Source organism: Aspergillus vadensis (genome assembly GCF_003184925.1).
Source record: "Aspergillus vadensis CBS 113365 unplaced genomic scaffold BO88scaffold_16, whole genome shotgun sequence".
Taxonomy (NCBI): domain Eukaryota; kingdom Fungi; phylum Ascomycota; class Eurotiomycetes; order Eurotiales; family Aspergillaceae; genus Aspergillus; species Aspergillus vadensis.
The window spans coordinates 215,715-235,099 of NW_020292054.1; the positions used below are offsets into that span (position 1 = coordinate 215,715).

Sequence of the window (19,385 nt, forward strand, 5' to 3'; positions counted from 1 at the left end):
ACAGCGTCCCACCGAGGATACAGGATCTCCAAGCTCTACTCTGTACTCCGTGCTCCTCTGATTCCTTGCTCGGCTCTCTTCACTCTTCAGACGGTTCGAGAGTGGATTCCTTGCCGTGCTGATGTGTGGCATGCAGATCTGAGGCAAGTAGCATGCATCTGACCGCCGGTCCCTGATTGGCGGTTTCTTCGTTGTGGTGCCATCTGGTCGATCTGCCCGTGTTCCCACCGGCGCCCCGTCCTCGACTGCTTCGTTTACCCCGGATCCGATCCCGTCACTTCCGCTCCTAGCATCCTTATTATCACTCCGGACCCTCAGACCTATTCAAGACCGTCACTCCGAACAAGACCTTTGATTCGCAATTGCGCCACCACTCAGCGCCAGTGGCTGGCTTCCGTCTGGTGCTCGGAGCCCCTCCTCACTCGGCATGGATAGCTACCATACATTATCCGCCAGCAGCAACATGGCTGGTCCCAGCAGCTTGTTTCTAGGATCAAGAGTCAGCTCCGATGTGGAAAACCTAACAGACGATGAAGAAGAGTTCATGTCCAGCGCCAGCACCACTTCCCATGGGTCCGAGGAACGCACAGAGAATCGATCTGAACAGGAGATGAAAACGGAGGATACTTCGGTCGATATTCCGGTGACTCCACCCCGCAATAGCATTCAAAAGGATGTAGACTCGGGACCATGTCAAAGCAGTCATTCGGAGAGCGATGCGACACCTCCTTCAACAACAAAACGGCCTCTTCGGTTGCTCGACATGCCCATCGATATCTTACAGGTGATTATAAAAGAGGTACGGGTTATACTTGGTCAACTGGCTGCGACAAGTCATTACTACGAACTAACACTTGGATGACCCCAGGTAACGCATACGAATGACCTCACATCTCTCGCTCTGACTTGCTCTGCCCTCCATTCCTTGGCGATCCCCCAGATGTATTCTCGCTTTGATATCGTATGGCCGGAAACACTGTCATCCTCCGACCACCCGGCTGGCGTGGACGCTCTCTCTTACGGTCTTGCAACACTAGTGATGGGACAAGATATATTCCGCGAGCTACCCCCAAGGCGAGCTCAACCCTGTCCCCATGGCGGTTGCAATAGCCCTGCGCCGAGTCAAGACGACCCTACAGATACACTCTTGAAGATCCGTCGAGGCAACTACTATGCACAATATACTCGCAAATTCTCAGTCGGCAACGGTCCCCTTGTCTGGGTTCAAGAGTACTCTGTAACGAAGGAGACTGGCAAAATGTTGGGGACGCTAGTTGCTCTGGCTGTGGCTCGGATGGTCAACCTGGAGACGTTCGTTTGGGACATGCCAACCGGAGTTTTGAGAGATGTGTGGATAGCGCTTTCATCGCTAGCAAATCGGCCCGGTCATGATTGTCGTCTGCAGCGCGTTTGGGTCCGTTGGCACGACAACTCTGAGAATACCATGCGTCCATTGGCCGGGCCCTCTACTGCATCTTCCGTGACGCTTCCAGACACACAAGCATTGGCAGGGCCAGCTAGTAATTCCTCGCTACTACAGAGATATGGGCATGTAGAATACCCTTCTCTGTCAATACTCCCGCCGCTAAAGAGCTTGAGTGTCCTTGATATAGATGAACCGTCGTATCTCGAAGAAATGGCTGTACTTGTTGAGCGATCCAGAGACCGTCTGAAAGAATTACGTATTGGCATTTCTAGCAAGGTCTACCAAGCATCTTGGTTGAAGCCGGCAGGAAGCTGGCAGGCTGAGCAGCCAACACCATCCCGCGGCCATTCCGGATGGCCGAAGTCTGGCGGCGTACTAGGGGTTGTTCTTGGAAGATCTGAGGAGCCCACACACCCCAGTCGGATTCAAGCAGATTCAGTGCCAAAGCCGGAGGCAACTGAAAGTCATGCGGAGAATAATCAGTCGGAAAATCAGGCACTTTCTCTATTATTTAGCACTCCAGGGTCTCCGTTGCCCGCGGACGACATTGCTTCCATTGCCTTGAATATGCAGAATACGCACATAGCACAACAACAGCCGCCTACCGCGTCGGAGACTAAGTTGTCACGAGAGATCCCCAACTCATGCTCGGAAAAGCCTTTGGCTGTGCCGGGGTCCAGTCACCAGATATTGAAGCTCGACACCCTAGAACTCGAGCGCGTTCCTCTGTCTATTCCAGTTGCGTTGCACGCGCTTGACTGGGCACAACTGACAACCTTGACAATCTTTCGTTGTGAGAGCCACGAAAAGCTTTGGAGAGCGCTGCGCCGGCAATTTTCCCCGTCTGTGTCGTCACGCTCGAAACATGGTAGACGTGAAGGTGATCAAAGTGCCTCTGAGTATCGCTTGAACCTCAGGCATATCCACACGGATGCTGTGTCGCCATATCTGCTGCTGTTTATCAAGGATACACTTGCGCCCAACACGCTGCAAACCCTATTCCTACATGAGGCACCGATGTATGACTCGATCGTCCATGTCGATGCCATCTACAAGAACGCTATCAAGACCCATCATCTCAGCCTGCAAAAGATATTGATCGATAGCACCCAGCGGGCACCAGGGGGGAGCGAAATGCCTAGTGTGCGGTGGTACAAGTGGATGTTCACGCGCCAGATGCTCACATTTCTCAGCAGCGGACGTATGCCACGGCTGCGGGAGCTCTCTATAGCTCTGCACTCAAAGGACTGGGTAAGTACCAAGCAACTTCCTTAGTTCTTATGCTAACGTCAGCAGCACTATTTCCTTCAAAGGCTGCCGTATATGCCCCAGCTTCGCGCGCTCCATATCCCACATATCGCTCGGCCGGCTCACCGAGACCCGAAAGAACTGGCGATGATGATCCTGGATATTGTGACTATCCGTCCGGAGGTGGGCATTACCTATGTAGGCATACAAAATAAATGTTACGAGATCTTGGAGGCAAAAGAAGGCGACGCGGGAGAGTTCTATGACACGGATGACAGCCATAGCGAGGGGTTCGTGCCTGGGGGCGAGGAGTGGGCAGGATCAGACACAAACGAGGATGAATCTGACGACGATGGCGGGGTCAGCGCGATGGACTCGCACTCGGACCTGTCATCAGACGACAGGATATCGTCAGACGGGGAGGGTTCTGAAATGGATTACAACAAGTCTCGGGTATCGTATCGGCTGCGAGAGATCTTGTTCTACGATGACAAGATCGCCATCTTCAAGGCGCGACATGGCGTTTTGTAACTTCCGGTTCCTTGGCGGGCGTTGGTGACATGTTCGGACTTTCTACAAGATACCATGAAGCGATTTCGGTTGGAACATTGTTAGCTAATCTAGGCATGTTAGCGATATTGGCTAGTCTTGTGCAATTAAGCATACCCCAGTGGGACACAACCATCCTGCCTTGTATTTCGTAGATGGTCACGTGCCCGGGCGGTCAACCAAGCTCAGCCTCTGAGAGCCGCGATGTCGACAAGCGACCTCAACTCGACCCTGACGAAGCCGGCTAGTATTCGACTCGCCCAACCTATTTCCCCATTTCTATATTCTGATTGAGTGCCTTTGCGCGTAAATCTACAACCATGAAGCTCGTCCGGTAAGCCAGCAGCTCCAGAGCGCCTGACGCAGCTTGTGCCCGCGAAGATTGCACGGCGACTAATTCCAATCCTCTGCACAGGTTTCTGATGAAGTGCGCCAACGAGACGGTGACGATTGAGCTGAAGAATGGTGAGTTTAACCCTCCATCTCTCCAGCGCTTGAAGATCAATCCCCTCCCATACATGTGAACCATTAAATTTGACCAAAACAGGCACCATCCTCCACGGCACCATCACCTCCGTCTCCCCCCAGATGAACACCTCCCTCCGCACGGTCAAAATGACCCCCAAAGGCCGCGACCCTATTTCCCTCGACACCATCAACATCCGTGGCTCCACGATCCGCTACTACATCCTGCCCGATAGTCTGCCCCTCGACACGCTGCTGATCGACGACACGCCCAAGCCCAAGAACAAGGCGCGCAAGGAAGCCGACCGCGGAGGCCGTGGTGGTCGTGGTGGTCCTCGTGGTAGAGGGCGCGGTCGTGGCCGTGGCCGTGGTCGTGGATTCTAAGCTGGATGGGAATGGTATTAGACATTGCGATTTCATTTTTATTACTACAACTACTACTTGAGGATCGGAGTTTTTTTTTTCTGTTTCTTTTTGTTTCTTTTTGTGACTCTTTTTTATCTCTTGTCTATCCTATGGCTGGGTGATTGATTTGCGCTGAATGGATTCGACATGATACTTGGTCTGGTCTGGATCTGGGTGTGAGGGGATAAGCTGGACCAGGCTTGGCTGTGAGAGAAGAAAATGGGTGAGAAAAGCGGCGGTGATTTACGAGGTCTGCTGGGTTGGGTTGGGTTGCGCGGTGGATTGTCGGGTCTAATTTATTTATTAGACTCGAGACGAAACTGCAAGGCAGGTCGGTCGTGTCGATGAATGACCGAGTCGAGTCGAATCGAATCAACTCGAGATCGAGAAGAGAAGAGGAGAGTAGTAGTTTACTCTACTGTATATCTATCTAATCAGTGGCCGCGACACAAACACACACGAAGAAGAACAGAAATATACACACTTCTTATGAAGTGTTGTCAGAAATCAATCATACCCTCGTCTATCATCATCATCATCATCATCACTCATTAGTCTATCATCCATTTTCCCAATAGTATATAACCCCCCAACTATACACAACCTAAACCCCTAAGAAGAAGTGGTGAACTCCCTCCAAACCCTCATTATAACCAACTTCTCCCACCCCGCCTGCACCCCACTACTCCCAACCAACTCAGCACACCACTTCCCTCCCTCCAAATACCCATCCCAACCCACAATCCTCTCCACCACCTCCCTCGGCCGATTCTGCGCACAAAGCAACACATACGCCACGCCCCTCTCACTCAACACCCTCGGAATATCCGCCAACAACCTCTCCGTGATCTCCATCCCATCTTTACCTCCCGCATACGTCAACGAGAGAAAATACGACTCTCTCTCGAACTTTTCGCTCCTCGACATGCCCCCTTCCTTCCCTTCATCATTATCCTCCTTACTAGGTAACCGCGGCAATTCCGGCGTAGGCACATACGGCGGATTAAATAGCAGGATATCGATCGAGTGAGGACGAATTGGGGAGGCGAGGTCGGAGGTAAGTGTTGAGGAGATGAGGGATTTGATTTGAGAGGTTTTAGATTCATTTGTAGAGGTTGATTGTGTATTCTGGGATTGTTGTTGCTGTTGCTCCTCAATCGCCTTCAAAACCGTCTGTCTCGTCGCAAGGCATGCATTACGGTTAACGTCCGTGCCAAGGGCAAGGACATCAGTGCGGCCGAGGATATGGTGGGAGTTTGCAGTGAGGAAGGCGAGGACGACGCCGGAGCCAGTACCGACTTCGAGGAGGAGCGGGGAGGGCGAGGATGTAGATGGGGAGAAGTGGTTCGTGAGCCAGGCGGATTCGCTGGATGAGGAGAGGGTGTCCAGGAAGAGGTAGGAGTCTTCGGAGGGTTCGTAGATGGTGTCGAAGGAGACGTGGGAGGTGCAGGGGGTGGGGAGCATTTTTGTCCCTTTTATCTCGTTGTCTATTTTCTGTTGGACTGGTAGAATTGAGATATTGGTATATAGTGGGATGATAATGGGTAAGTACTAGTTGAAAAGAATATTGTATCGAATGAAACTCCGATGAACGAACCAATCATGGCCTCCCAAAAACGGAGTGCTAAGGTTACTTTGGTTCTCCGCCTTGGAGGGTTCCGCGGCAGTAATCGCATTTCATCATTCCATCGTTCCCCGACTTCGTCTTCAAACTTGCTAATTAACTCCCCCACTTTTACAATATTATACGAGGAGTTTATCCCTACCGGAGAGAAAGGAGAAGAAGATCAGCATGTCCCAATTCCTCCGCTTCACCCCCACGGCCGCCCGCCGTCTCGCCACGCCGTCCACCTTCGGCTCCAAATCCAGCCTCTCCGAGACCTTGGCCCTGCTCCCGCCGCTGCAGCTCTACCGTCGCATTCTCCGCGTGCACCGCAAGAAACTTGACCCCGAGATGCGGATTCTGGGCGATGGCTATGTGAAGAGTGAATTCCGGGCTCATCGGAATGTGGATAATCCGTTGCATATTGTACATTTCCCCACCTTCTTACTATGACGCATGTTGAGTGTATGGATTGCTAATTGCTGTGGTGGTAGATTGGTTTCCTCACGGAATGGCAATTATATGCGCAGAAATTGGAGGGTGATGCGTGGATTGGGGAGAAGTTGGATAAGGGTAAATTGGATAAGATGAGTGGTGAGTTATTACTTCCTTTCAGTTGGAGTTACTGCCTATCAGTGGGTGTACTTTGGGGTAGAGTGGTATGTGCTAAGTGGGATATAGATCAGCAGATTGGACAGCTGTATGAGCTTATGCAAGCGATTCAGAATAAGGATGGAGAGGGGGAGGGGGAGGGGGAGAAGCAATGATCGATGCGGTTATTGCAGGGGAGGTAGGTCTAGAAAGTATGGGGAGAGGTAAAGTTGGGATACCCGGATTGTATGATATGGTATAAGTTAGTGGATTGTGTAGACTATGTATATAGAGGTAATGGGATTGTTGTAGAGTACAGCTGGTGAACATCAGCTCTTTATAGAGTAGAAACCGATATGAACTACATAGGATGGTAATTGCAACTATGGAACTCACAGATAAAATCAACTTTAGAATGTCAGATATACTCAAATTAGCACATGATCCATATCAAAATGTTATCAACCTACCAAAAAAGGTGCAATAAAAAAGCTGCTATAAGAGACCATATAATCTACCGAACAACCGGAAACCACCCGAAATACTATCCGATATCCGAGATCGGGACTGATAAGCCAAACTGACATGCATGCAGCATGTCGCATTAATCTCATTACAGACTCGATTCTAACACCAGATTATAGTTAAATAGACATCAATTGATAGCCACACTCAATGACAATCTACAACTTATTCTATACTACATAGTACATACCACTCGCCACATAAACCCTCAATCCAAAAAATACCATATATAACTATGGTACACACCCCCATCCCACAGCCCCACCGTACCTGAAAAGAAAGAATTAAACAGTCAAATCAATCCATCCCATTCCAATTTCATACTAAAAATCTTATGCACGCCCTACCGTCGACATCTATCTCCATTCCCCACATCAAACTCATACATATAACCCCAACTTATCCCCTCACTCATCATCCTACTCTCTTCTTTCCCTTTCCACCTCAATCGCACCACCACACTGAAACCCTCCCATTTAGATATTACCACCACAACACCCTCCAAATCTCAATCCTGATAAAGAGAAGAACATTGAAAATGCCCTCCCTCCTCGAAGACCCCACCACCCACATCCCCTCTCCCCTCCCCAACCCATCATCCCTCCAACCCATCTCCCGCACCCTCCGCGACAACACCCGCATCACTCTCTACCCCATAACCACGGGACCCGACTCCCTCCCCTCCTCTCTCCTCCACTACCTACATAGGGAATTCTCCGAAGAGATTCTCAAGGGATGTACCTATCCCATGGAATCGCCCCTCGAGTATGACCTGTACCGGACGTATTGGTTTGGGACGTTTGCAGTGGTTGCTGTTGTTGACGATGGTGGGGATGGGTTGAGGGAGGGCAGGGATTGGGAGAGCGTTTGTCTGGGGACGTTTTATGTGAAGCCGAATTATCCGGGTACGTTACTTTTTGTTTTGGGGGGATGGGGATATATATGCTAATAGGATTGGGACTGGGATAGGACGCTGCTCGCATGTTTGTAATGCCGGGTTCTTTACCACGCCGGCGGCGAGGAATCGTGGTGTTGGGAGGGTTATGGGGGAGGTTTATTTGGAGGTGGCGCCGAAGTTGGTATGTCTTTCTTTTTCTTTCTTTATACCTTTGTTTCCGGGGTATGGGTTGGGTGGGTGCTAAATTTGGGTAGGGATATAAATACTCCGTATTCAATCTCGTCTTCGAGAATAACGTTGCTTCGGTCAAGATCTGGGAGAATCTGGGATTCCAGGTTATCGGTCGTGTGCCCGGTGCTGCGCGTCTGGCGAATAGTCCTGATCTCGTTGATGCGCTTATCATTGGGAAATCCTTGGTATAATCGAAACGAAAATAAAATAATATACATATATAATATAAAGTGTATTGCAATTAAAACATACCCCAATACATGAAGTCGCTCCCTTCCATCAATGAAATACTCCTAAATCAATGCGAGTGGGGAATCAATCTAACAACCGGCTTCAAGCAATCTGGTATATGACACCACTGGCTCCCGAACCTCAATGCCAATATGCATAGTACATGAGTGTGTGTGAAGTTAATGCGAGATCGAACAACGGAAATGCTAGAAATCAAAGACCCCCGGAAATGCTATGTCACATAGTATGGTATATTCCCGATCACCGCCATGGCGGCCGCTCTCCGAGCTTGCTGCGAGGCGTCGGGTTGTTCTTCGGCAATGGGATCAAGCTGATCCGCCGGTTCGCGGAATGCCCCAGCGCGGTGCCCGGCCGCGGCGTCTTCGTCGGACTGGCAATGTTTCGTTCGTGGTCATGCGACACACTGCGGCTGAACGACAGCCCCGCAAAGCTCTGTCGGCTGCGCGGCGCGTTCGACATGCCGTCGGGCCGCCGGAGCTTGCTGTAAGGAGGAGGGTCGAGGATAGATCGATTAGGTGTAGGAGAGCCCATGCGCTCTGGGCTGCGATTCGTCAGGCGGCTGGAAACACGACTCATAGAGCGCGCCGTCATCGGTGCCGGAGAGACGGACATGTCGCGCCGGAACGGCCCCATGGGTATAGTCGACGAGGGCCGCGATGTGCGGCCAGAAGCAGAGGGCTTGCGGGGAGTAGGATTGGGTTTGTACACGTGGCCGACAAATAGGTCGTTCGTGTTGGTGCTGTTGGTCCAGCGCGGACGATTAGGAATGGGGGACGGCGCCGGCTTGACAGGCTTACGCGCAGCAGGGGTGGGTGTGGCGGCGCCCATCCGACTCGGTGATGGCGCAGTGAGCGAAGGCTTGGGGAGAGACGACTTCTTGCTGGTCAGCGCGGCCGTCGCCTGCGGGATGCCCGAGTACCGTCGCATCTTGGACATTGTCGTCCGTGCTGCAGAGCTGACCGAGCTGCCACGTCGACTAGACGTTCCCATTGGCGTAGCAGAGCCCTTGAGGGGGTTGGCGGGCGTCATCACAACTGACGATGCCGGTGAGCTCCCCGGAGTATCGGCGACACTGCCGGTCAGAGGACTGTCCATCGTCATGATACTGGAGATCGAGTCCCGGAGATGCTGTGATCGGACAAAGTTAATGTCCTCCAGCCACTCATCCATCACCCGGACACTCGCCTTCAGGGCGTCGATCCTCGACGTCATGTCCGACAGCAGTCGCAATATTTCTCCGTTCACCGTCAGTCGGTCATCGACACCCTTGCGAATAATCGACACTACCCGCTCAATCGCTGCCACATAGTGCTGCTTCTTGGCCTCGTAGCTTTCAATACGTTTCGTGAACAACGTTGCATCGTGCAGATGGGCGCATGTCTCGATGGCCTCCTGCAGTTTTGCGATGCTGCGCTCCACCGAGTCGAACATTTTCTGCGCCTGTCCACCCGCATTACGGAACACGAGGATCCACCGGTCTTCGTTGAGTTCCTTCTGCAGCGCATCTGCATCCTGCTCCAGCTTTTGAAAGCTCTGTTCAAGATGGCCCCGCCGCTCCTCGAGCTCCTCACAAGCGCTGGGAAAGATCCTCTCAGCCCGCGCTTGGAACATGGACATTCTCATCGGCAAGAAATCAAGCGACGCTCGCAACGGTTGTATTCGTGCGAACAGCGCGATGAGGTTCGAGTGATTCGTGTCGTCATGTGGCGTCTGAATGACCGGCATATCCATCGTAGGTGGCCCGGTAAGGATGGGGTCTATACTGAGTCGTTTGCTGGACAGCAGTTGCGCCTGGGACGGGGTCTCTTCCACGATGGTCTCCAGCTCATTGATGTCGAGCCCAGAGGCGCTAGAGTCCTGCTCGCCTGCCAGCGTCCAGTGCCGTTTTTCTTCCATCTCGAAGATCAGCCCTGTGAGACTCTCTACCTCCACCGTCACATCGCCCAAGACATTCCCCCACAGCTCTTCCCACTCCATTGCCAGCTCAACCTGTCCTTTGACTCCCCGGAGTCGATTCTTGATGTTGGCCCAGCTTTGTATGATCGTGTCCATCTGCACGACGATCGTCTGGAGGCTATCGGTACTCACGTCGCCGATGTCCTCGCGCAGCTGCACTTCCTCGATCGCCCTGACGTAGACGTTGATCAGGCTCTCGAACCGGATGATCGCCTTATCCACCCCCTCCAGACCTTCTCGTCCCGCCGCAGCTGCCCACTCCACGTCATCCTCTGCATCCAACCCCCCTAGCACATCCGAGGCCTTCTTGACCCATATTTGAATTTGCTCTGCCGCTCCGGTGAGCGCCCGAACCGCCGCAGGGGCGGTTGCAATGGATGAGATACTAGCCTCGAGCGACGATGGTTGCGGAAGGGGGATGGAGGTGAGCTGGGAGAGTTGGTTGCTAAACGAGGCGCGCGAGAATGAGTAGATGGACTCCGTGCGCTGCAACCCCTGGGGGTTGAAGTAGGATTGTGAGCTTAGGGAAGTGGTCGATCGTGGGCGCGGAGAGTCTTTCGGTGGCGGCGGGGGTGGATTCGAATCGTCTTCATTGGTGCTCTGTATGTATTTCTCAAAGTCTGTCTGCTCGGGGACGTCAGGTAAGGGCGCTGGCCTAGGCTCGAATGGCGCCGGAGCATGCTGAACGACAGACATGTCGGTTTGGGGCTCTTCCAGAGTAGCCTCTACCTCAACGGCCTCGTCAGCAATGTCTTCAGCACCTTCTTCCACAAGTTCTTCTGCAACGCCTTGCTCCGCAACAGCGTCTTCTTCGATAGGGTCTTCCTCGATAACGTCTTCCCCAACGGCCTCAACCTTCACAGCCTCTCCAGGCTCTTCGGCCTCTTCCGACAGCGGGACCTCTTCTTCCGGCCCTTGATCCTCAGGCTGGTCCAGGGGACGATCCGAGTCGGGTGTCAGTACCTCCTCCAACTCCTCTGGGGTTATTTCCGGTAGCTGCGGTTCGGGGACCTCTAAGTGGCTAGAATCACTTTCGTGGGATTTCCTATCCTTGTGTAGCCGGGGCAGAGCATTCCATGAGCGACCTTTCTTTTCGATCTTGATGGATTTGGATAAATCCTGATGCGTTTTGTCGAGTTCTTTGATCTGTTCCTCGGGAATCCGACCGACGGCACCGGGGTTGCGAGAGGGACTGTTGTGTTTGTTACTACCGTCTAGTAACTTGACGCGGGCAGCCAGGCCGGGGGACAAGCGACGGAGAATTGACGGGCGGACAAGAGTCTTGTCGAAGCCGAGGTCGTGTTGTTGTTGATGGTGTTGTTGGTTATCGTCGGGTTCACTGCTACTGCCCAAGCTGCGGAGGCTTCGTAGGGACGACTTGGACTTGATTCGTCGCGGTATTGACTGGTCGACATGGGAGATAGACAGGGCGGGTGGAGGAGGAGGAGGAGGGGAGGAGAAGAACTGCGACGTGGACAGGTTGGCCCCGGCATCCGGGGGGTGGGTGGTCGCAGTGGTAGCCGTTGACGCGGTGGACATGGCACGCATGGATGCGATCCACGAGGGGGATGGGCGCTGGCCTGTAGGATCCCAGGGACTAGTGTGTTTAGTGAAGAACGACGGTGGGTAGAGGAATGTGGTTGATGGGCTGAGGATGCGCCAACGCTGCGGCCGGGCTATGTCAGCTAGTATGTGCTTGGGTAGTAAGTAGAAAGTAGTGTAGTTTGCCTTCCGTTCCCTGTCCGTCTGCTGCTGCCCCTATCCGGTTTCAGCCTGTCAGATAATAAGAATGGAGTAATCGGGCTGTGAATGTGTAGGCGGTCGGGCTACACCGTCTGTGCTCTTTGCTTGTCTTTCTTTCTTTGCTTTGCTTTTTGTCTTGTTTTTTTCTCCAACACCAGGGTAAGAAGAACTGCTTTTCGACAAGAATGACTGACTACATGATAGACGATTGGGCAGCAGAGGGGCGGACATAGCAAGGGAAAGAAGAGGGAGGGAGAGAGAGAAGAAGGGAGTCAAGCCAGTTGGAATGAAGGATAAGCGGCAACCTGTCCCTTTCGGGCTCTCAGGCGGGCAGCCGATCACCCGTTTGGGGGGAGGAAATAGTAAGGAATAACCGGGGGTTAATCCCCTCAGTCTCCCTTTCAATCGTCAGTAAACTCTATCCTCGAGGGAATGGTAAATAACCAAAATTGACTTTGGCCTGACCGTTACACCAGTCTGGTTCCTTGGGTATTTACCCTGTCTTCCATCTCCTTGGATCTTTCTTCCTCCCGTCTGAGTGGCGTTCGGTTGGTTGGTTTACTTTGTTTGTATGGTTCTCGTCTCGAAACATGGCATTCTCGCTACCAGCCAGCCATTCCTATGTACACTTCCATCCATGGATCCCTCCCGCGACCCCGTGCAGGATAGATTAAGAAAATGATCGGACAAGATAAGAAAGGAAAAAGAAAGAAAAAAGAAACAGAAAGGTGTGCTCTGCACCGAACACAACAGTCCCATGGACTGTAGATGACCAAAAGTTGAATTTATACGCTTCTCCCAGCTTGACGTGGCTGGGAGGACAGCAGAAGAAATGAGGAGTGACACCAAAAAATATTCAAATCCGACTGCACTCCGACAAGTAAGGGGTATCAATGGGCGTCGGAGTAGACAGCAAACAAACGCAATAACCAGTCGCCATACGTGGTCCCAATCAGTTCCAACCAGTCCCAATCATTACAACTCTCCTTTCCTCCCTCTCCAGCGAAGTTGTTAGTTACTCATGTAGACCCTTTCTTTTTCCCAAGTTCCCCCTCACATAGGCCGTACCACCAGATCGTCGGGTGGAAGGCTCGCTGCTGAAGCTCGCCTCTCGCGCCAGTCTCGGACGAGCTCCTCGCGCACCACTTTACACCAGGCCAGAAGAGCCTGATCGAACTGTTTCCAGGCCTCTTCACTGTTGCCATGCACAATCCCCATCACATCCATCTCCAGCTTCGTCTCCCACCGGAGCTCCGCCGCCTTCACCCAGAAACGAAGGTTTTCGGCCCGTCGGTAGGGCTTGGCCACATCCTGATGGTAGGTTTTGATATCGAGGAACGGCCGCTTCGAGTTCTTGACGGCAAAATTATGGGCGCGCACCAGGTCGCGTCCATCCCGCAGCCGTTCCAGCATGGCGGGTGGCGGTGAGCCATCCTCCGGCGCAGTCCATGTCGGCAGCTGCGCGTCGGAGCCGATCAGACTACGCAGGAACAAAGTCTCGCGTTCGCGCTCCTTACCGATCCATTCACCCTCGGTCCAGATCCAAGCGGCTCGCTCTTTGGCTTCAAATGATTCCAGTTGAGCTTCCCGGGCCAACATGTCACGCACGTTAGCCATCCATCCGACAATGCCAGACCGTTCGTCTTCGCGCAGGCCGTCCGCAAAGTTTCGGGAGGCCCACCGCTTCAGGACCTCAAGCACATTGAACAGCTCTTGTCGTATTTCGCGCTCACTTTTAATCTTCGCCAGTCGATCGGGCCGCTCATGTGCAGTATAGTAGATCTTAGCGGCTCGGATCGCAAAAGTGACAGTGTCTAGGACCCGCATGCCTTGGATCTCTTGCCAGGTCTGCGGGGTTGCTTCTGCAGGCGCCTGACGCGAGGGGTCTTCCGCAGCGTCGGGCATATCGTCACTCGAAAGACTAATCCGCGGGGGAATCATCTCCGCCGGCGGTTCCTTTTGAGCATCGATCGATTCGATACTGTGTTCGGCTTTCTCTAATGCGTCCCGCAGATCCTTCCGCAGAGCCTTGAGTTTAGGTGGGGGCGGGATGTGATGCGTTTTGATGCTGTAAGTACTGACCGTGGGAGGAAGCATGACTTCAACATCCTCGTCATATACCTCCTCCCTAGGGTCTATACTTTCACTTTCGTCATCGGTGGGACTGGCACTGGTCGGACTGAGAGTCAAGTCATCGATAAACCGAGCGTTGGGGGTCAGGAGCAGTCGCGGCATATCCTCCGGCTTCTTTTTCTTCTTAAATTCCCTAGCCTGGGCACCTTTGCCATCCAGTAGACCGGTTCGTGCAAAGTAGTATTGCAAATGAGCGATGCTACCCAGGCTCATGACACTCTCCCGGTTTTTGGCGGACTCCGCAAACTCGACCCCCTGAGGGCGAATGTATCCTCGTCGCTTGGATGAGATGGAGACGGAAGACCTGGCATCGGCGGAAGTGGCGGAAGAAGTCGACAGAGAGGAGATGGTCGAAAAGGTACGATCTGGCGACGGACAGGAGGAGATAGCCGGCGTCGCTGGGATGGAGGGGGAGGGCGACGAGGCTCGGACAGGGGCCATGAATTCGGGCTCGACAGATTCATCCATATTGGGCGTATGCTAAGCTTTGGACGGTTCGTTTGATGGGGAGGGTTGGCACTTTCGCAGACGATAGATCTCAACGGTATGGCGTTGGAGGGCACAGATCCTGTTTGGGCGAGAGATGGGATATGCCTCACACTAAAGCAGGAAAGGACAGGTGGTCGTCGGGGGGGAACAGGAACCGTTTTGACGTGATTAAAAATAGGGATAGGGCCTCGGATGAGTGACTGGTGATGGTGATCGATCGGCCGACGAATTTAATTTGGGCGTGACTCGAAAGGGGGATTTTTACCACTAAAAGGGGAAGCGGGTCGATGGCCGCCAACTCGTCGGCCACCGGGAGTTGTCGTGGTACTTTCTAGATAAGTAGTCCTGCACTGTTATTTATAGCAGTGCCGATTGCTTTCTTTTTCTTGTTCTCTGTTCTGCTTCATTCAGCTCTCCCCCTGAGGTAGGGCTGTTCGCCTCATCACCCGAGACAGGTTCATGAACCCGAACATCCAGATATCCACCTCCTTTTAGGAAGTGCTGAGAGGGAATCATGCATAGCGTCCCAAGAAAGTCATCCGGCCGGGCGGCCCTTGTCCTGCCTGGGCTTAGCGCCTCCCCGGTGCCTGGAAGCCCCGCATCCAAACTTCGGCACGGTTTTCCATCCATCTTTGCGCTCAGGAACACCCGCTCCCATCACTACTGGTGGGATATATCACTCCTGATCATCTCGGAGCGGAAACTTGAAACAATATCCATGTTCATAATATCCATTATCATCATCATCATTGAGAGGAGATCTATTCGCTGGAGACAAAGGTGCTAATCTAGGAATTTTGAAACATCAACACCAGGTCGATAAGCCCGATGTTGCACTGACAATAATATGCTGACGCTCAAGCCGCATTGTAGACCCGGTCCAGCCGGTTGTCTGTGAAAGAAACCAAATATCTGGCATGTGAACTCAGATTACCTCCTCCCGCTCCCATCCAGTGGGTTTCAGGTCTGCAATCCCCTTGTTCGGATGCGCCTTTGTCGGGTCCTTGTACTTGGCGGCATATGGGTTGGGGTCGATCGCCTGGTTTAGGTTTCCCAGTGTGTGGTTCACCTCCCGGTGTTTGGCTTCATCTGCCCGAACATACAGCAGGAGATCCTTCATGCTGCGCTGACCCTCTGGCATCTTCCAATACTGCACAGCGATCTCGGGGGCCTCCGTCTTCTCCCATGCGGGAAGACTTCCAGCTTCAATCTCCTTGATTGCGCGAGTATATGTGATCACCGCTTCCTCTTCGAGGTATCCGACGAACCGGTGGCAGATGCGTGGCGACATGAGGTAAGACAGGAAGAATCCGTTAAAGAAAACTCCCTGTGCTCCAAGAACCATCAGGCGCATGAACCATCCGGGCTCTGCGAGCTTGAGGAAGGTCAGCAGATGCATGCGCTCGTTGTATGCTTCCTCCAGCAGTGTTTCAATCCTAGGCGTGGTCAGTGTCTGTCATCTTTGACAATCGCGGGATGTAGCATACCATCCATTATCTCTCTTCATGCGCCGCAAACTTCTCAGATGTCTCAGCATGCCCCCGACCATGCCTGGTACTCCAGCCACGCTTTCCAGGAAGATAAAGCGCGTAAGCCATTTCTGCTCTGTCATTTTGAACCTGGCCTCGTGTTCTCTGCCTGGGGGAGGATGCCGATATCCAGTCACAAGATCCATGCCCCATCTCAGCATCCGCACCGTTCCCAGCGCGACCCAGTCGGCCCAGTTCTTTGCATCTCGGTGCGCGATTGCGACTTGTTTCATCTGCTCTTCCGTATAGCTGGTATTGTCAGCTCCACTCAGCATGCATGCGCGAGATGAACCTACACAGGATGAACCCAAGCTGTCTCCACCTCCTTTACATGAGGAGCAGTCGGGGGAGGAAAGAATTCCTTAATCTGCGACTTGGGCGTGGTTGATATGAATCGCTTTCCAGCTGTCTGATGTCTGTTTGCCACCAACGACCCGCTACAGCGCAGACCGCTCATAGCAATGACACCGGAGTAATTTCGAGTAGCGATATGCATATATGACTTTGGAATGGCAGCCCGGATGGGCGCCGTGGCTGTTAACGAATTCATTGGGTATGAAAGCAGTCGGTATGCTCGTAGTAGAAGGTAATATGAAAAGCTCAGTAATGAAGTGTTCACTTATTGCTTGATATCCTTTGTGCTCTACTGATTACATGTACAACCCTATCCCTATTTATACCCTCCAGCCCCAGCAAAATTTTCAACATCCATTCATTGTCTCGTATCCAGGGTATGACTCTACAGGGCAGAAAGGGTCGGCAAAAGCCGGGAGTGGCACTGGCGCCCGGAACCATACATACAAGACGGCAGGAGTGAGAGAAAAAGTCACGCGGATCGAGAAAACCCGGATCCATCTATACCAAGACATCAGGACCCAGTGGAGGCTTTTGACCCTGAGATTCTCTTAGTAGCATTAACAACTCAAATCTGCTCAGCCACGTCTGCAGTAGAGATTTCCAAGTAATTCTCGTACCCATGGATGATGATTGTTGATCTTGACGAGGGGGGTTTGTTTTTCTTTTACAAGATCTCGATTAGTTACAAGGTTGCCGCTGTTGTCGCCACGTCAGGGACGGTATTTTGGGGGTGACCTAAATGACATTCTATGTTTATCGCTATCGCTGTTGAGTTAATAATAGGCCTGATATCTTTGTTTTTGAGAATAATCAGGCTTGCACGCTAGTAGCTAAACCACGTCGTAAAATACAGTGTCAGATATGCTGTAAGAATGAAATGCAGGAATTCGAAGATACTAGTTATCAGACGTAAGGCCTACTTCGAAACTTCCTTTCCGATCTTACAGTGCAATCGTCCTGCATAGTCTGCCTGCCTGCCTGCCTCGATCACCACCAAAGGGATACACAAGACGTAAAATAGCGTTACCAATAGCCCAACTACTACAGGCTCGGCATCAAACTCCCCCAATCCAAGTATGTTCACCGCAGATCTTCTATCGAAGAACCATTGAAATCCCAGGTCCCAATAGTAGCAATCCATTACTAGCGGTTACAATCACTAATTAGACCGACTCCCTCGCATTGAATTGACATTCGTAACCAAGTTAAGCTTCCAAGCGCCTGCATATCCCGGTGGGTCATCCAGCGCAAGCCTAGAACTTACGTAGAAGGTACGGGATGTATGGGATGCTTTTCGATAGGGATGCTCGATGACCACACCTGAAAATTGTATCTAAGTGATAAGTATATGGGTAGTTGGTGTGGTTTGTTTACGCTCGAAGTGGAAGCAAATTTAGAATGCTTCCCATTATCTCTCTGCCATAAGATGAAGGGGAAGATAATTCGGCGTAAGTTCGCTGCTGTTATCTGATTACGGGCGACTCCTTGTATTCTGGACTGGAACCCGTGACCCGACCCGGGGTCCCCTTGTTTTACGTAGTTTTGTATGCTCGGCGTCTGTTGAACGCGAGCTCCGTGTTTGTTTCTCAATTAATATATTGCTCGGGGTGGTTTGTTTTTTATCGGCGATTCGGGGGTTGTTTATGGTATGGGGTTTTGGTTGTGGTTGATTGGTGGTATCTGAATGAGGATACTAGATTGACTGTCGTGAGTAATTTTGCTTGAAAACCTTTTTTTTTTGCTGTACTGCTTTAGATGATTGTAGACACATGGTTACAGATATTGGTATTTAGGACATTGATCAAAGATGAGTTTTACAATAAATAGTAATTTACGTCTAAAAGTATCCAACTAAGTTGTGACCCCCGTGTTCTATGGCAGGTCGCCTTACCGGGAGATCCCGGAACGCCGTTTGAGTCAAGGCATGCCGAAGATAGTTCGGGATTGCGCCGGGGTCTGCTCGCTCCCTTCATCACTGGCCCCCGACGTCAGACAGGGGCCGGTGAACATATTAGAAATAGACTATTTGTTGTTGCTCCTGCATTTTCCGTTTGATGTTGTCATTGCTTCTGAAGATGTTGGCTTGGCTTCCAGATGACTTTTCAATACGAGGATTATCGGAAGGGCTAGGATCAATAATACATCATCGTCTACTATAAGTAGTTCGTGTCAGAAGGACAAACAAGAATTTGTTTCAAAGCGGTACACTATAAACAGAAGGGGATGTATTTGGAAAGATATTATATCACTGCATGGCCTCATATCCTGACTCAGAAGTCTTCATAAACCCGAATTCTACCTCGCCATCCTTGGGTGCGATTTCCTTCTTCTCTAACTTGACGACATGTGCATGGCGGGGTCCATTGTTGATGTCTTTGAGGAACTTTTGTAGAGACTCTTCGGTTCCTTGGGCTTCGCCTTCTACCTGCATGGTATTCGTATAAGTATCTTACCTGATATTAACACGGGAAAGGGGTCATGAAAAGAAACATGCAAAGTGTCAGATGCAAAGTAGAAAGGGGTTTATACACACCCTTCCACAATGTGTGTTCTTCACCCAGCCTTTTACATCATACGCGGTGGCTCTCTTTTGAGTAAAGTCCCTATAGATCGCGGCGTGCTTAGCGAGAAGTGCATCTACAGCGTGCAGAAGGCAGGGTATATTTACCGGAATCCCACTCCTGCCAGACCAAGTGTTAGAATCATCTGCCACAAAAGGCCTCACAGATATTGCTTAGGAGCATTGACGTGAACTTGCCTTGGACCGTGCCAGATACTTTGAATGCGATCTGGAGTAGTTGTGTTAGTCCATCTGTTATAGATGACGTAGCGATCACGGGGAAGGGTATATTGTGTCTTGGATAAGGGTCTGAGGGGAATGCCTTACACGTTGCGATGCCATCTTGATAGATGTATATGACCTTTTCCAAAGCATAAAGAAGATATCGCCGATTTTTGATGTCTATGGACTGGTTATTGTTCTCT

At 51.7% G+C, this 19,385-nt stretch overlaps 9 protein-coding genes across 9 annotated transcripts; 4 read left to right on the forward strand and 5 right to left on the reverse strand.

Moving 5' to 3' along the window:
• The first annotated feature begins 35 nt into the window (after nt 1-35).
• Nucleotides 36-3,351, forward strand: BO88DRAFT_405984 (F-box domain protein). The gene is made up of 3 exons (XM_025707041.1): nt 36-799; nt 869-2,677; nt 2,723-3,351. Exons 1-3 carry the CDS (start codon nt 464-466, stop codon nt 3,203-3,205), a joined length of 2,628 nt encoding a protein of 875 aa, XP_025561360.1. The 5' UTR covers nt 36-463; the 3' UTR covers nt 3,206-3,351.
• Nucleotides 3,352-3,543: 192 nt separating this feature from the next.
• On the forward strand, nt 3,544-4,072 carry BO88DRAFT_455051 (mRNA splicing protein SMD1; the record flags this gene model as incomplete). Its single annotated transcript, XM_025710846.1, has 3 exons — nt 3,544-3,557; nt 3,639-3,688; nt 3,771-4,072. The coding sequence occupies 3 exons, from the start codon at nt 3,544-3,546 to the stop codon at nt 4,070-4,072; spliced, it is 366 nt and encodes a 121-aa protein (XP_025561361.1).
• A 348-nt stretch (nt 4,073-4,420) lies between these two features.
• BO88DRAFT_405987 (S-adenosylmethionine-dependent methyltransferase) lies at nt 4,421-5,651 on the reverse strand. The gene has a single exon (XM_025707042.1). The coding sequence runs from the start codon at nt 5,555-5,557 to the stop codon at nt 4,706-4,708; it is 852 nt and encodes a 283-aa protein (XP_025561362.1). The 5' UTR covers nt 5,558-5,651; the 3' UTR covers nt 4,421-4,705.
• A 128-nt stretch (nt 5,652-5,779) lies between these two features.
• On the forward strand, nt 5,780-6,528 carry BO88DRAFT_444810 (succinate dehydrogenase assembly factor 3). The gene is made up of 3 exons (XM_025710147.1): nt 5,780-6,122; nt 6,191-6,290; nt 6,378-6,528. The coding sequence occupies exons 1-3, from the start codon at nt 5,886-5,888 to the stop codon at nt 6,461-6,463; spliced, it is 423 nt and encodes a 140-aa protein (XP_025561363.1). The 5' UTR covers nt 5,780-5,885; the 3' UTR covers nt 6,464-6,528.
• A 741-nt stretch (nt 6,529-7,269) lies between these two features.
• On the forward strand, nt 7,270-8,132 carry BO88DRAFT_391184 (GNAT family N-acetyltransferase; the record flags this gene model as incomplete). Its single annotated transcript, XM_025704992.1, has 3 exons — nt 7,270-7,717; nt 7,782-7,891; nt 7,965-8,132. The coding sequence occupies exons 1-3, from the start codon at nt 7,351-7,353 to the stop codon at nt 8,130-8,132; spliced, it is 645 nt and encodes a 214-aa protein (XP_025561364.1). The 5' UTR covers nt 7,270-7,350.
• A 151-nt stretch (nt 8,133-8,283) lies between these two features.
• BO88DRAFT_74901 (KAR9-domain-containing protein) lies at nt 8,284-12,125 on the reverse strand. Its single transcript, XM_025713102.1, has one exon. The coding sequence runs from the start codon at nt 11,695-11,697 to the stop codon at nt 8,434-8,436; it is 3,264 nt and encodes a 1,087-aa protein (XP_025561365.1). The 5' UTR covers nt 11,698-12,125; the 3' UTR covers nt 8,284-8,433.
• Nucleotides 12,126-12,945: 820 nt separating this feature from the next.
• On the reverse strand, nt 12,946-14,493 carry BO88DRAFT_416532 (uncharacterized protein; the record flags this gene model as incomplete). The annotated part of the gene is made up of 1 exon (XM_025708257.1): nt 12,946-14,493. One exon carries the CDS (start codon nt 14,491-14,493, stop codon nt 12,946-12,948), a length of 1,548 nt encoding a protein of 515 aa, XP_025561366.1.
• A 946-nt stretch (nt 14,494-15,439) lies between these two features.
• On the reverse strand, nt 15,440-16,593 carry BO88DRAFT_344044 (alternative oxidase; the record flags this gene model as incomplete). Its single annotated transcript, XM_025703216.1, has 3 exons — nt 15,440-15,950; nt 16,002-16,292; nt 16,340-16,593. The coding sequence occupies 3 exons, from the start codon at nt 16,591-16,593 to the stop codon at nt 15,440-15,442; spliced, it is 1,056 nt and encodes a 351-aa protein (XP_025561367.1).
• Nucleotides 16,594-18,645: 2,052 nt separating this feature from the next.
• BO88DRAFT_426804 (acylphosphatase) lies at nt 18,646-19,302 on the reverse strand (the record flags this gene model as incomplete). The annotated part of the gene is given in 4 exon segments (XM_025708936.1): nt 18,646-18,825; nt 18,934-19,106; nt 19,126-19,189; nt 19,288-19,302. The coding sequence occupies 4 exon segments, from the start codon at nt 19,300-19,302 to the stop codon at nt 18,646-18,648; spliced, it is 432 nt and encodes a 143-aa protein (XP_025561368.1).
• Nucleotides 19,303-19,385: the final 83 nt, after the last annotated feature.

What these genes read in the sequence shown, in the direction of transcription:
- BO88DRAFT_444810 (XM_025710147.1), top strand. Translation starts at nt 5,886, where the DNA reads ATGTCCCAATTCCTCCGCTTCACCCCCACGGCCGCCCGCCGTCTCGCC. An exon ending in TGGATAATCCGTTGCATATT is followed by an intron (nt 6,123 to 6,190) that starts GTACATTTCCCC and finishes CTGTGGTGGTAG; the next exon opens with ATTGGTTTCCTCACGGAATG. An exon ending in TAAATTGGATAAGATGAGTG is followed by an intron (nt 6,291 to 6,377) that starts GTGAGTTATTAC and finishes AGTGGGATATAG; the next exon opens with ATCAGCAGATTGGACAGCTG.
- BO88DRAFT_74901 (XM_025713102.1), bottom strand. Translation starts at nt 11,697, where the DNA reads ATGCGTGCCATGTCCACCGCGTCAACGGCTACCACTGCGACCACCCAC.
- BO88DRAFT_405984 (XM_025707041.1), top strand. Translation starts at nt 464, where the DNA reads ATGGCTGGTCCCAGCAGCTTGTTTCTAGGATCAAGAGTCAGCTCCGAT. An exon ending in TACAGGTGATTATAAAAGAG is followed by an intron (nt 800 to 868) that starts GTACGGGTTATA and finishes GGATGACCCCAG; the next exon opens with GTAACGCATACGAATGACCT. An exon ending in CTCTGCACTCAAAGGACTGG is followed by an intron (nt 2,678 to 2,722) that starts GTAAGTACCAAG and finishes TAACGTCAGCAG; the next exon opens with CACTATTTCCTTCAAAGGCT.
- BO88DRAFT_405987 (XM_025707042.1), bottom strand. Translation starts at nt 5,557, where the DNA reads ATGCTCCCCACCCCCTGCACCTCCCACGTCTCCTTCGACACCATCTAC.